The 14,788-nt window shown below is 45.8% G+C and overlaps 2 protein-coding genes across 2 annotated transcripts in view; one reads left to right on the top strand and one right to left on the bottom strand.

Annotated features, from left to right (window-relative positions):
* The window catches only part of SLC51A (solute carrier family 51, alpha subunit), an 18,811-nt gene extending 14,032 nt beyond the window's left edge, over positions 1–4,779 (bottom strand). The window contains exons 1-2 of the mRNA XM_010834334.1: positions 4,485–4,779; positions 3,841–3,935 (exon numbers count right to left, since the gene is read on the bottom strand). Coding sequence (XP_010832636.1) covers positions 3,841–3,935; positions 4,485–4,522 — 133 coding nt within the window. The 5' untranslated portion in view covers positions 4,523–4,779. The remainder of the gene's footprint in view (positions 1–3,840; positions 3,936–4,484) is intronic.
* Positions 4,780–14,391: 9,612 nt separating this feature from the next.
* TFRC (transferrin receptor) overlaps positions 14,392–14,788 on the top strand; it is a 149,589-nt gene continuing 149,192 nt past the window's right edge. The window contains exon 1 of the mRNA XM_010834322.1: positions 14,392–14,564. Within this exon, the coding sequence (XP_010832624.1) occupies positions 14,475–14,564 (90 nt within the window). The 5' untranslated portion in view covers positions 14,392–14,474. The remainder of the gene's footprint in view (positions 14,565–14,788) is intronic.

Here is a 14,788-nt window from a genome sequence, read left to right as displayed (position 1 = left end):
ATTGGAGGGGGGGGGGGCAGCGCGGGAAGGGCAACACCACTACTCTACCTCAAACTCATTTATCTCCTTAGAAGATCTTCCTCTATCTTATTTTTCTGTATCTTAACAGATACTATGAAACAAAAGTTTCTGATAGCTCAAGGATTTTTGGAAACACTTTAAACAAGGTTAAACATGTTTCTTTCCTGCAGAGTATAAATTTTAAATCTGATTTATATTGCTAATTTCCAAAGGAGGTTACAGAATATAGCTTTTACAGAACTGATTTTTATACAGGCTCTATTTTCATGAAGTACTCCTTGGGATTAGTATTCCAAGGAACACACTTTGGGAAATACTTGTCTAACAGACCTGTTGAATACAAGTATACTTGAGCAACTAGCAAATTCCCATTGCATCTGTAACAATGAAGATTACTCTTTTAAATAATGAAAACAATATAAGAACATTAAAACTTTGAAAAAAAAGTTTTACCCATAATCCAAGCTAGTTCCTAACCAAAAATTATTCTCCTTTTTGCACGTATTTCCATGGAGGTGAAGAGCATAGGCTCCAACCTCAAAGTAAAATTCCATTTACTTCTTGCTCTATAATCATGGGTAGATTATTATCCTCCAATTAAACCTCTTAGCATGATTCAATGCTAGTGTTTGCTCAATAAAAAGTAGCTTTAAAAAACATCCTGGTTAAAGTGTATACATATTGTATTACTGCAATCATACTGTAAAATTTTGCATTCTGCTTTTTCCACCTAACATTTCATCACAGTCTGTCAAAAATTATTTTACAATTATAAAGGTTGTTAAAATAAAGGGAATAATAGAGCTGCATTAATATATCCATAATCCATTTTGAAGAGTTATGATATTACCAGTTTTGCTTCAAAAGTTATTCTTAGAAAAAAAAAACATCACAGGTATACTTGAAGACCCTGTATATGTCTCCAAGTGTCCTTTTCCCTTCACTTCTCCTCCCAGGGCTAACTGCTATTCTGAAGTTGGTGTGTATCTTTTCCTGTATGTTTTAATTTTTTTACAACATATGTACATGCTCAACATAATTATATTGCTTTGCATTAAAAAAATCTATATAAATGTTTTCCACTCAACATTGTTTTCATGGTTGTTATTATTTTCTTTGTGACAAACAAATGCTACTGTAAGCATTCTTAGACGTGTCTCCTCGGCATGTGTAGGAGAATTCCTCTATTCCTCCCAGTCTAAGATCCTGCAAGCCATGTGGTATGGCCAAAAAGAAAAAGAAAAAAAAAAAACAAACCCACAAACAGTGGGTTTAAGTCCCAGTCTAGGTTGTATGGTTGCAGTTTATTATATTATTGCTTCAATTACTCTAGTTTTATATAACCTTTAATATCTGGTAGAGAAGGCAATGGCAACCCACTCCAGTACTCTTGCCTGGAGAATCCCATGGATGGAGGAGCCTGGTGGGCTGCAGTCCATGGGGTCGATAAGAGTCGGACACGACTGAGCGACTTCACTTTCAATTTTCACTTTCCACTTTCATGCATTGGAGAAGGAAATGGCAACCCACTCCAGTGTTCTTGCCTGGAGAATCCTAGGGACTGGGGAGCCTGGTGGGTTGCCGCCTATGGGGTCGCACAGAGTCGGACACGACTGAGCGACTTAGCAGCAGCAGCAGCAGCAGGGCACATATCCTCCTTACTCTTTTTCAAAATTGTCTTGGTTTTTCTTGGCCCTTCACTCCCCCCAAATAGAAGTTTGGATCAGTCCATTAATAAGAAAATCCTCTAGGGATTATAATTGCAGTCATATCACAGGCATTTCAAAAACAAATTATTGAAAGTTTCAATAGTTCTTCAAGAATAGTTCTTTCTTAAAGAGCATTTAAGAAACAGAGAGTTTATAAATGAAGGAGGAAAGGGTTTCACCACGTGTCCAATGGACACCTCTTCCTGACTCTATTTCTGTCAGTGTCATCACCACTGTTCATGTTCTTGGAGTCATCATTAGAGTTTCTTTTTCTTTCACTTACCTTGTCTAAATATTTACCAGATTGCCTGCTCTTTCTTTGGATTGCCTGTATTTTCCAATCTGTCCTTCCTTTCCCTGACACTGCCCTGGCACAGGCTCTTGCCCTTCCTGTTAGGCTGGGGCACTGACCTCCAATTTATACCCCTGCTTCTTAAGGCCCTTACTCCCCAAAGTCTATCTTGATTACTAATTAATGGTCCTGAAATACCATCCAGCTCCTCCCAATCTCAGAGCCCTCATCTACTGCCTGCAGGATAAAGTACAACTCCTCTGCCTGAGACTCAGCAGGCCCCACCTTACCTGCCCAGCCCTCTCAACTGTCCCCTGCTTCCTCACCAGTAACCTTGACTCTCCCCAGTGCCTGGAGAACCTGCCTACTCATTCTTTCTCCACTCCAGCTCCCTACTTTCCAACTGTTACTCATTCCAACAGTTCAATGGGGGAACAAGGTAGCTCCCCAGACTACCAGACCCAGAATAATCTACCTACTTTGAATATCCTTGGTGCTTCTATTTGCACATTTTGCAGCAAAGCAATGTGTGATCCATTTTCACTGTGTAAGATAGGGTTTCTCAATCTCAGCACTATTGACCCCTTGCCCCAGCTAATTCCTTGGTTGTGGAGACTTTCCTTTGTTTCCAGGGCAAACTCCCTGACCTCTGCCCCACTAGATGCCAGTAGCACCCTCTACTTGTGGTGACTGGAATTGCCTCCAGACATTGCCAAAAGTACCCTGTGAGACAAAGTTGCCTCTGGTTGACAACACTGGTGTGTGAGAAGACTTGTGCCACCATCTGCACTCTCTGAACAAGATATCCCTGGAGTCGGATGTAGCATCTGCCTACTTTCATGAACCACAGAGCAGCTACAAGGCACCCCTGGACTGCCTCTGGCAGTTGGTATTCACTCCAGTTCAGAGCATCTGAAACAGAGACGTGCCCATATCTGCCTCCTAGTACACCCTGACCACACCCTACTGTTTAGGAAGAGTCTCCTCCTTGAGGTGAGAACATCAGGAAGGAACAAACATTAAGGATAGAGACACAGATTCCTACTCATCAACGTCTAAGAAGTGGCTGATCATGCAGTAAGAAAACAAAATACAGTATGGATGGGAGCCACGTTTGCTATCAAGATGCTAGGGTCATTTGATTGTCATGTTTTAGGTGTCCAGGGAATAAACAGAGTCCCAGCCTATGCCTTTCACTTTCAAAACCAATTCGGTAATAGGAGCTAGTTGGCCAACACTGTCCGAATACTTTTACAGGTTCACCTAAGTTTTAAGAATATTATTCATAAAAACCACTCTCCAGAGTGGTATAGACTCCTTTTAAGAAGGATGTTGTGCAGGCCTCAAAGGGATTCTGTGGGCTTCGGGCATCCATGTGAGTCCCTGGGTGGCCCTGGGGTCTGAAAAATGCTCCAGGTCAGTGTCCCCCCTATGAACTGGGGAGTCCCAACATGCAGGTTTTTCTCCAGGCCACATAGCCGTGCCCTTCTTTTGACTTTTTGGCTCCTCCAGAGTTTTACTTTCCCCAGCTTTTACAAATTTTAAAAAATTTTTGACTGTACTACCCAGCATGTAGGATCTTACTTCCCTAACCAGGGATCAAATCTGCACCCCCTGAATAACCTCTGTACCACTAGGGAAGTTCCCTAAAAGGTTTTTACCAAGATTGACACTGGGTCAGCCATCCTCCCAGGTACTCACTCTATGCTGGCCAGCTCAGGACCACCTTCCCTCAGCTCCTCTCAGCTGTTTTGACTTCCTCCTTGGGATGCTCATTTTTCCTTCTTTCAGTTCCTCTGGGGAGGGTCCCTGACTTACCTCTCAAAAGCTGGGCTGCAGTGGGAGGATAAGAGAAGCAGGCAGAGGGAACGCTGTAATTGGTTTTCAGGATCTCCAGAAGATCTGCCGTGTACCTGGAGAGACACCAACCTGTGTTCAGAATATGGGGACTGGGGGTGGGCGGGTGGGTAGCAGAAGGGACTCCAGCAACTTGACACTCCCTCGAACACTCCTAGGTTCACAGAGCGTCTCCATTTCCCCTCAAGGCCCAGGTGACAGTCTGCAGGTCTGGCTGCAGTGCTCAAAAAGCCCACAGTCCATTCCCTCCACTTCACAGGGGCAGCAGCCCAGGGGTTGGCTAGGGAGAAAAAGCAGGGTCCCAGAGAAAGAATGGACCCTTAGCACCAGGAGTGGGTCCCCAGCTTGTCAGAGCTCTATGCATGTCCCTCATGCCCCCTCCACCTCTGGGATTTTCCTCTACCTGGTTGGGGGCCAAAGCTAAGGTTCTGAAGGTCATACACTCACCCTTCCCCAGTGTCTCTGAGGACCTTCCAGAATGACCAGTCCATTGTCAGTCCTGTCTCATTCTTGGGCTCAGAGGGAGGTAGGGACAGGCCAGAGTGAGAGGGCCCCCTGCTGCTTAGCAACTGGCTCCTGGCTTGGGGCCTGCCTCCCTCACTCACCTGGGATCGAGCCTTATCTGAGTCCTGTCTGGCTCCATCGTCTTCTTGCTCTATCCGGCTTTCCTTCCCGGCAGGCACTGGGGGCCAAGGAGAGACAGGCAAGTCGGGACCCTGAGGGGAGGCAGCTTCAGCTGACTGCAGCTTCCAAGACTGGCTGTGAGTTGGCAGAATGGCTGGGTCTTCCCCTCTGGCTCTCTCCCTCCTCAGGCCTCCTGTGCCCACAGGTTCCTTTCTCAGAGTTCACCTCAGAGGAATTTGAACCCCTCAGCTGGCTGAGTTCCCTGGTTCCTGACTCCTCCTTGTCCGTAGGTGTGGTGCTTCCTTCTTCCCTCCCATGAATGCCTCTGGCCACCCCTTGACCCCAGTCCACCTTCACTCTCCATCCCTCCTGAGGAGACTCCCAGGGCCCTCTAGAGACAAAATCCTTGATCCGCCCCCACAACCTCCCCTGCTGAGCAACCCCCTCCCAGTCAGAACCCGGCAGGAACTCAGGCTCTGTCCCCCTGAAGATGGAAGTCAGGGACGAGGCTTTGACTGTATTGGTGCTATTGGTTGGGTGTGCAGAAGGGAGGGCAGCTGGGAAATACAGATGAGGCCCAGCCTAGAGCATCCTGATGACAGGCTCATCCAGCCAAACAGCCCTGAAGGTGCAGCAAATGGGTGGAGGGGAGTATTTAAGAGGCAGTTACGGAGTGGAATCTCTGGGCATTTTGACAGATTTTGAAAACCTGCCAAATAGTATGCTTATGAACTATTTTATTGATTGGTGATGTCTCCTCTTGCTCTCTCCTTAAACCTATTTAAGGCCAAACATAGTACCCCTAAGTTTCCAGCACAGGGCCTCACACATACTTAAGTGCTCCTTAGAATCAGTTGCATGACAGATAGAATAATGAAATCACAGCAACAGTAGCTAACGTCTGTGGAGTGTTTATGCAACAGGTGGTATAGGAATTGCTGCATATTCCTTATCTCATTTAAACTTTACAAGTACTCTTATAAGGTAAATGCTTTAAAAATTTTTTTTAATTGGAGGATAATTGCTTTGCAATGTGTTGGTTTCTGCTGTACAACAAAGAGAGCCAGTGTTATATCTCTCCACTCCCTCTTGAGCATCCCTCCCCTCTCCCATCCCACCCCTCTAGGTCCTCAGAACACCAGGCTGGGCTGCCTGTGTTATACAGAAGCTTCCCATTACACATGATAGTGTATATATGCCAATGCTACTTTCTCAGTTCATTAAAGGTAAATGTTATCTTTATTCTCATGTTACAGATAAGGAAACTGAGGATCAGAGGGGTTATGACACTACGCTAAGCTGGATACATGGTGATATGGAGAGAGGCAGAAGGGACCTGGGTTAGGGGCTCTGTTGAGGCTTAGATGAAGTTCTTGATAGTAAAACAACAACAGCAGCAACAAAAGCCCAGTAGAGGGTCAAGAGAGTCAGTTTTGGGAAGGCAGAAAAGTCCCCCTGCTCTGGGTTGGTGGGTAGATGTGGTCCGAGGAAGCAGTTACCGATGCAGTACCAAGAAGACTCCCTACTTCTGTCCCAACATAGTGCCTCAAAATATCTCCTGAGGATCAAGAAGAGTCCTCTCTCTTCATTACCCTTTTCCTAAAGCACAGTTCTCTGGACAGGACAGTGCAGTGATCCAGGAGTCTCAGGGGCCAATGACCTCCTGAGTGGACACAAGTGCACAACCCGTAAGACAAGGGCACTGACCTCCAGAGGGTCAGTCGCCTGGGCCTGCCCTAGCAAAGACGCAGGCTGACTCAGCTTCCTCAAACCATTTCCACAGGAATGCTCCCCGCTCCCTGGGTCATTCATCCCTACCCTGGTGAGAAGCCTTGAGCTTAATCATCCAAAGCCCTGAACTTTAGACTTCCTTAGAGCAGAACACAGGGCTTCCCCAGTAGCTCGGTAGTAAAGAATCCCCTGGCCAATGCAGAAGACCCAAGTTTGATCCCTGGGTCGAGGAGACCCCCTGGAGAAGGAAGTGGCTACGCACCCCAATATTCTTGCCTAGAAAATCCCATGGACAGAGGAGCCTGGCGTGCTGTAATCCATGGGGTGGCAAAGGGTCAAACACGACTGAAGCAACTGAGCAACAAAAACAACAGAGCAGAACACAGGATGCTGAGGATGTTCTCTGAAACTTCTTTGGGACAGAACTGTGGGGCAGAGGTCAGGGAGGCAGGAGAGGAGGTCTGAAGAGCAGGAAGGAAGGCCGCTGAGCAGGGGCTGGGAGGCCCAGGGAGATCGGCTAATCCTCAGGATGGATGGTGACGCAAGGAAGAAGGGCAGGTGGTGGGGGAGAGGGAAGGCTTTAGCTCTCAAGTGGGAGTCCCTAAGTGACTATCTTTATACAGTGGGATCCATGGATTAGTTAAGGCCGGTCTGTCCATAGATACGGTGTGGCTAGAAGATGAGGTGGGCCAGCCAATCAGATTCTTCTCTTGCTAATTTAGGACTGCTACCTGTGGAACCTTGATTTTTAGAATCAAGAAGAATGAAGTCTTTATTTATTTATTTTTGTTTAATTAATCATAGGGTAACATAAGACATCTATTACTTCAGTTCTGGCTTTCTCAGTGTAACGGTCATTTTTGAAAAATACAAACTGATTATAAATTTTATCAGTTTTTCCCTAGGGCTCTTAAATCATTTGATATTCAAAGGCCAGTCTTTCTCTTTTACAGTACTTCTTATTGAGATAAAATTCACATAATATTCACTACCTCAGTCATTTTAAAGTAGTTCAGTGCATTGTAGTATATATTTATCATGTTGTGCACCCATCACCATTAATCTAACTGCAGCATATTTTTATCCCCCAAAGAAACCTCATGCTTCTCAATTATTCTTTCCTCTCACCCTTTGGCAACCATTTGTCTACTTTCTCTCTATGAATTTGCCAGTTCTTGACGTTTCATCCAAATAAAATCATGCAATGTGTGGCTGTCTGTATTTGAATTCTTTCATCTAACATAATGTTTTCACGCTTTATCCATATTGTAGCATGTATCAGTGCTCATTCCTTTTAATGGCTGAATAATATTCCACTGTTGGGGAAGGCGATGGCGCCCCACTCTAGTACTCTTGCCTGGAGAATCCCATGGATGGAGGAGCCTGGTAGGCTGAAGTCCATGGGGTAGCTAAGAGTCGGACACGACTGAGTGACTTCACTTTCACTTTCCACTTTCATGCATTTGAGAAGGAAATGGCAACCCACTCCAGTGTTCTTGCCTGGAGAATCCCAGGGACGAGGGAGCCTGGTGGGCTGCCGTCTCTGGAGTCGCACAGAGTCGGACACGACTGAAGCGACTTAGCAGCAGTAGCAATATTCCATTGTATGGATATATACCAGATTTTAAAAATCAGGTAATGGCATTTATTCATCAGCTAATGGACATTTGGTTTGCTTCCATATTTGGCTATTATGAAAATTGCTACTTTGCTAAACTCATTTATTAGCTCTAATGAATGTGTGTGTATGTGTATGTGTTCTTCAGGGATTTCCATATACAATATTGTGTCATCTGCAAATGGAGATAGTTTTACTTCTTTCTTTCCGACGCAGATGCTTTTCTTTCTTTTTCTCGACTAATAGCTCTATAGAACTTCCAGTACAGGGTTAAACAGAAGTGGCAAAAGCAGGTGTGCTTGTCTTCTTCCTAATCTGACAGAGAACGTTTTCAATCTTTCACTATTATGATGCTGTGCTTAGTCGCTCAGTCGTGTCCAACTCTTTGCGACCCCATGGAATGTAGCCCACCAGGCTCCTCTGTCCATGGGGATTCTCCAGGCATGAATACTGGAATGGGATTATGACCCTAGCTGTGGGTTTTTCAAAAAAGTCCTTCCTCAGATTGACGAAGTTCCCTTCTATTCCTAATCTGTCAAGGAATCATGGAAGGATTTTGCCAAATGCTTTTTCTTTTTAAAATTAGTATATTTTTATTGAAGTACAGTTATTTATAATATTGTGCTAGTTGTAAGTGCTGTTTAGTTGCTAAGTGGTGTCCAATTCTTTTGCAACCCCGTTGGACTATATAGCCTGCCAGGCTCCTCTATGCATGGGATTTCCCAGGCAAAAATACTGGAGTGGGTTGCCATTTCCTTCTCCAGGGGATCTTCCCAACCCAGGGATTGAACACGTCTCCTGTATTGGCAGGTGGATCCTTTACCACTGAGCCACCTGGGAAGCCTGTTGTAGTGTATACAGAAGTGGAAATACAATGTCCTACCCATTAAACCTATATAATGTTAAAACCGATGTTACCACAATAAAATGAATTTTTTTAATTAAAAACTTAAAAATTGTATTCTAATATAACTTCAATCAACATAATAAAATGCTACTTCTTTTGCAAGATTTTAAATGTCACTTTGCAATAAGTTATCATTGTACTTGAACTTGGCATTGTTTCGCATTACATTTGAGATGGAAAAGGAAGATGCTAGTATTAAATGAAAGGTGATGTTTGAGTGGGGCCTCATTTCTCATTCATTAGTGAATATTTTTGTGTTCTGATGTTTTCATTTACTACACAGCTTATAAGTTTAGAGAGTCAAATGATGACAACTAAGAATGCAAAAAGACTCCTGGATCTTAAAACTACAAACATCAAAATACATGGTGCTGAATTCAGTAAATCAATGAAACAAAAAGTCCACAAACAAACTCTAGAGATTAGACATAGGTTGTTTATTAGGGAATGATTTGGGGACCAACACCTGTGAAAGAAGAGGGAAAGAAGGAAGGGAAGGAAGCAAGGCTGAGCAGGGGGAGATGTTGATCTGAGGTAAGGGCCTCAGCCTCCTCCAAGGTCACATGGGGGCTAGGATGGCTTCTCAGAATTGTCTTCCATTGGAAAAGCATCTGGACCTTTATATCCTCATGTTGGACCACTCCTTGGATGCAAGCTGTCCCTGAAAAGAGGTGGGACCCTGGGTGAGGCAATTTTCTTTAGGGGAGGCAATCTCCAAAGCTGAGGCAGTTTTCTAGCTGCTGGAGGGGTAAGCTCTTCATTCCTGAGAGGGTTCTGGGAGGCACATCACAGAGTCACCTGCACATCTTAGTATGTATGAAGAACTTAACTATGTCATAAGAGGGAAAGGAACATTTATTCCATAAATGATGCTGGAATAATTGATTATAATGATGTGGGGAAAAAACACGATTAGACCTTCACCTAGTATCTTACCCGGACATTAATTTCAGATGGGCTTAAGAGTTAAATGAAAAAGAAAACAAGAAATATAAATATCAGATAGAAGAAGGGAAAATAAGGTAAGATGATGCTAAGGAAATTATCCATAGATCTGATTACATAAAAACAACAAAAACTTTACACTAAATATTGCATGCAAAATTAAAAGACAAACAATAAATTGGGAACATATTTGTAATAAACAGCTAGAATTTTTAAGACAAAAGAGCTCCTGCAAATCTGAAAGAAAAACCCAACACTTCCATCCAAATCACAGTGAGATATCATTTTATACCAATTAGGATATTATAAAAGACAAACAAATATAGAAGAAAACAAAAAGTGTTACACGGATGTGAAAAAATTGGAGTCCTTGTCCATTGTTAGCAGGAATGTAAAATAATGTAGCTGTAATAGAAAACACTACTGCAGTTCCTATGACCTGGAAATTCCACTTCTGGATATAGACCCAAAAGACTGAAAAGCAGGAACTTGAATAAACATTTGTGCACTCATGTTCATAGCAACATTATTCACAGTGGCCAGAAGGTGGAAACAGTCTAAATGTCTATCAACAGATGAATGAATAAACAAAATGTGGCATATGCATACAATTAAATATTGTTCAGTCTTAAAAAAGCAAAAAAATTCCAATACATGTTACAACAGACCAACTTCCAGGACTGCTAAAGCTCAAGGATGAATCTTGAGGACCTTATGCTAAGTGGAATAAGGAAGATTCAAAAGGACAGATGTATGATTCCACTTTTGTGAGAAATAGTCAAATTCATAGAGACAGAAAGTAAAACAGTGTTTACCATGAACTGGGGGGAGGTGGAGTGAGGAGTTATTGTTTAATGGTATAGAGTTTCCTCTTGGGATGATGAAAAAGTTCTGGAGTGGATAGTACTGATGGTTCATACATAACATAAACTTTATGTTATATATATTTACCACAATAAAAAAACAGAGAAAAATACTTCCACATTTGAAATGTGAACAAGAAAAAGATGTACAAAGGCAATTCACAAAACTACAATAAAATGACCTATGGATGTATAAAATATTTAATTTCATAAGTAATTTAAGGAGATATAAAAGATCAAGTTATCATTTGTCATCTATAAGACTGGAGAAACAATTTTACTTTAATATCTAACTATAGTGTAGGTATTATGATATCGGTATGCTCATAATAGAGTATAAATGTGTACAAACTCTCTAGAAAGCATTTGTAAATTATGCAAAATATGTTTTAAATATTCACATTAATTGGCCCCAAGTCCAATGTTTCTACAGAAACAGCTGGAGATGCTGGCGTCTGGATAACCGCAGAGGGCACCAGTAGAGCAAAGAACACAATGAAGTGTGGGAGCAAGCCCTGAGAATATATGTGGCAGAGAATTCCAGGGCAAGAGAAGAGCTAGTGTGAAGAACCCAGGACTGGAACATACCAGGTGTGTTTGAGGAACAGCAAAGAGTGCTGCGCGCCTGGCTGGTGTGGAGTGAGTAAGGGGCTGAGTGTTGGGAAATGAGGTCAGAGTCAGTGGGGAAAGATCAGAAAGGGCCTTGAAAGCCATGGCAAGAACTTTGGACTTTACTCTGAGGGGGCTGGGAACAATTGGAGGGTTCTAAGCAGAGGCCGTGGTCTAAGTTTTAAAAAGACAGTTACTTCTTCTCAGTGGCCTCCTCAGTTGGTGGGTGGTAGCCTCAGTTCTGAGGCTAATCTGAGGCACCCAAGCCGCAGGCCTGTGTGCTAACTGCAAGAGAGGTTTCGAATGTGGGTGTCTGGCATTTTCAGGTCCAGCTGGGCTGGAGAAAGTCTTTGCCTTCATCAAGACTTATAGCTCAGGGAATCCTCCAAACACAGGGAGGTTCTGATGCTCAGTGGCTAAAGCAAATGGCAAGTATCAGTTGTATGTAACAGAAAACCCAGTCATTTTCTCCCATAATAAGCAGCTCAGAGGGAGGTAGTTCAAGGCTTGGGGCAGTGACTCAGTGTCATCACTGTCACTCTGTCTGTGCCCCGTGTTGACTTATTGCCTAATGGGTTGAGGTGGACCCAGCCAGCACATCTAGGTTCAAAACTGCACCGTGTCTTTTCCCCCTTTAATCAGGAAAGCAAAAGCCTTTCCAGAAACCCTGCAACATCTACTCTGTCTCATTGACCAGAATTGTGTCATGAAGCCAACCCTGGAAACAAGGGAAGATTTAGCTGCCTCCTCTCCCAAAGTGCGATTTTGTAATAACAAAAAAGGAACAGATGGAGATAGAACGATGAACACTGTTTCCTCTGATGAGCACTGATCCTGAAAGGGTGAGCAGCATCACCCATCTTCTCCCCACGTTTCTCTAATCGCACGTGGTCTTGAAGCCAATCTGCCAGGGAAAGGACCCCTCAGTCCGCAGCAGAAGCAGGTATGTGGTTTGTTGTCAGGCTGCAGACAGTTGTGCTGGAGAGCCGCTAGCCCCATTCTCCTCAGCCTCTGTGATGTCACACTGGGACTCCTTTCCTTCTACACTGGGCTGTGGCTTCCAAGGCTGCTGTGGCCATGGGGCTCCCGGACCCAGCAGTGGGAAGGGAGCCTGGTGACTCTCGTCTCCTCTGGGGACACGGGAGGTCCAGCCATGCCGCTCTTGAAGGATGCCATGCCGCTCATGAAGGAGCCCCACCCCCCACCTCAGGTCCCGCTCCCCTGGGTCCTCCCAAGCTTATTTGCCGCCTTCAACGTGGTGCTGCTGGTCATTTTCAGTGGCCTCTTCTTCGCATTTCCGTAAGTCTCCCACACAAGCTATCAGGTTTCTTACAGAGCAACAGAAAGGAAAGCAGATAATGATAGTACGGAGGCAGGGGGAGTGCAGAAGAGGGGTCAGGAGGGCCGGATGTTCTAGGCAAAGGGAACTGAATGCTATTAGAGGTATAGAGGGCTTGGTGCATTTGGGAGCTGCAGGTGGTTGGTAATACAGGGTGACTGGTGGAGTCTCTATGGATCTGTCACAAGCCTGGATATTTAGAACAGGGTTTATGGTCTGTGGGTGCTGACTAGATGAACTGGAGCTTCAGGGCTGAGTCCTGCTCTTGTTTCAGTTGCAGGTGGCTGGCCCAGAATGGGGAATGGGCCTTTCCCATCATCACAGGCCTCCTCTTTATCCTCACCTTCTTCAGTCTCATTTCACTCAACTTCTCAGACCCGGGCATCTTGCATCAAGGTGAGATATTGGCCCCCTGGGGGGCCTGCCTGCAGGGGTGATCCCTAAAGTGCTCCTCCCATCTCCCCCCACCACCACTGGGGCCTCAGGGCTCCTTCACCCTACGTCCTCATTTGTTCAGGCCCCGCATCTGCCATTTCATTTCTTGAACCATGGAGGTGTGAAAAAAATAGAATCTTGGAGGTTTTCCAGTTTCCTTGGAGGGTGGGGCCAGGGCAGAAGTTTCCTGGGAGAGAAGCCAGCTCTTCACAACCACTGAGTTTTCTCTTCCTCCTCCCTACCACACAAATTCCGTAAAGCATCGGTCACAGTACCGAAGGCCTGAGTTCACAAAGAACTCCTCGGGCTGGAAACCCACTTTCCCTGTGACTGCCAGCCTCTCTAAGCTTGGCCAGCTTGCTCAGTGGGGACTAAGGATTCCCCTGCCACCTGGTCTCCATGCTTCCTGAGCCCAGGGATGCCGTGGGGCTGCCCGCCTCCACCCTTTTGCTGCAGCAGACTGATGGAAGGGCCTCCAGCTGCTGCTCAATCCTTTTCCCATGCCAGGATCCAATGAACAGGGCCCCCTGATGGTACATGTGGTATGGGTGAACCACAGGGCCTTCCGCCTGCAGTGGTGCCAAAAGTGCTGCTTCCACCGCCCGCCCCGGACCTACCACTGTCCCTGGTGCAACATCTGCGTGGAGGTAAGTGCCCCTCTCCTGCCCACCTACTCTCCCGGCACCTGTCTGGGACCAGGAGGCCTACTCACATGGGGGCCGGTGGTGGGTGTGAAACTACTTCTGGGACTGCTAAAGACCAAAGGTGGCAGTAATTCCTAGCCACTCTTGATCACTCAGGCAGGTCACTGCCTCTGTGCCTGTACCTTTTCCGGGAGGCTGGCCCCTTCCTTCACTGGTTCTGACACTGTAGAGGGGCATCCACATCTATGCTGGGCCTGGTCAGACACTGCTGTTCTTCCCAGGGCTCAATGACACTGGATGTCCAAATGCCCTTGGCAAGCTGCAGGACCAGCCAGGGGAACATCCTGCCTCTTCTGAATGTCTAGGCCAAGGGTCTCCTGGTCTCCTGGGTTCTGAGTGCACAGTCTGCAACAGTTCAGCAATGTGCTGTCTTAACTGGTCCTTACAACCCTGGGAGACTGTCTGGGCAAGGGTGTTATTATTAGGCTCACCCAGTGGATGAGAAAACAGATGCCGAGAGATATTCTACGTCCTGTCTGAAGTTACACCAGGATTTATCCCAGAGAAGACCAGGCAGGTCCTGTCTCCAAAGCCTCTTGACATGACGTGCAGCTCTGTGAGCCCTGCGGTGCTCTAACTGGGGGAATGCCAGCAGGGTTAAGGACTTTGAGGCTCAGATTCTCCCTAGGAATGGGAGCCAATTCGTGAGGTCAAGGGCAGGTGGTTTAGAGGGAGCACATAAGATTTGGGGGCGATGGAGCCTGGATCAAGGCCTGAGCCTTCTCCCTCTTGCCTAGGACTTTGACCACCACTGCAAGTGGGTCAATAACTGCATCGGTCACCGCAACTTCCGCTTCTTCATGCTGCTTGTCCTGTCCTTATGCCTGTACTCGGGGGCCATGCTGGTCACCTGCCTGATATTCCTGGTGCGCACGACCCACCTATCCTTCTCCATGGACAAGGCCATCGCGTATCCGCTGGGCTGTGGGGACCCACGACCAAACAGTGAGGGTGCGAGGAGCTGTCAACAGAGGGGGCGGGGTCACGGGGCGGGCAGAGCTAATGGTGAGCAGGGTTAGACGGTGAAGCCGCCTGAGAGGACCGGTTTGGGACGAGGTGAGGGTAGATAGGGTCAGAGAGATGGGTGGGGATAGGAGGAACTGCGAAGGGGTGAGAAAGCAGAGTCAAGGATGC

This window comes from Bison bison, unplaced genomic scaffold (assembly GCF_000754665.1).
Source record: "Bison bison bison isolate TAMUID 2011002044 unplaced genomic scaffold, Bison_UMD1.0 scf7180017864032, whole genome shotgun sequence".
Lineage (NCBI taxonomy): Eukaryota > Metazoa > Chordata > Mammalia > Artiodactyla > Bovidae > Bison > Bison bison.
This window is presented reverse-complemented; position numbering and strand designations above follow the sequence as displayed.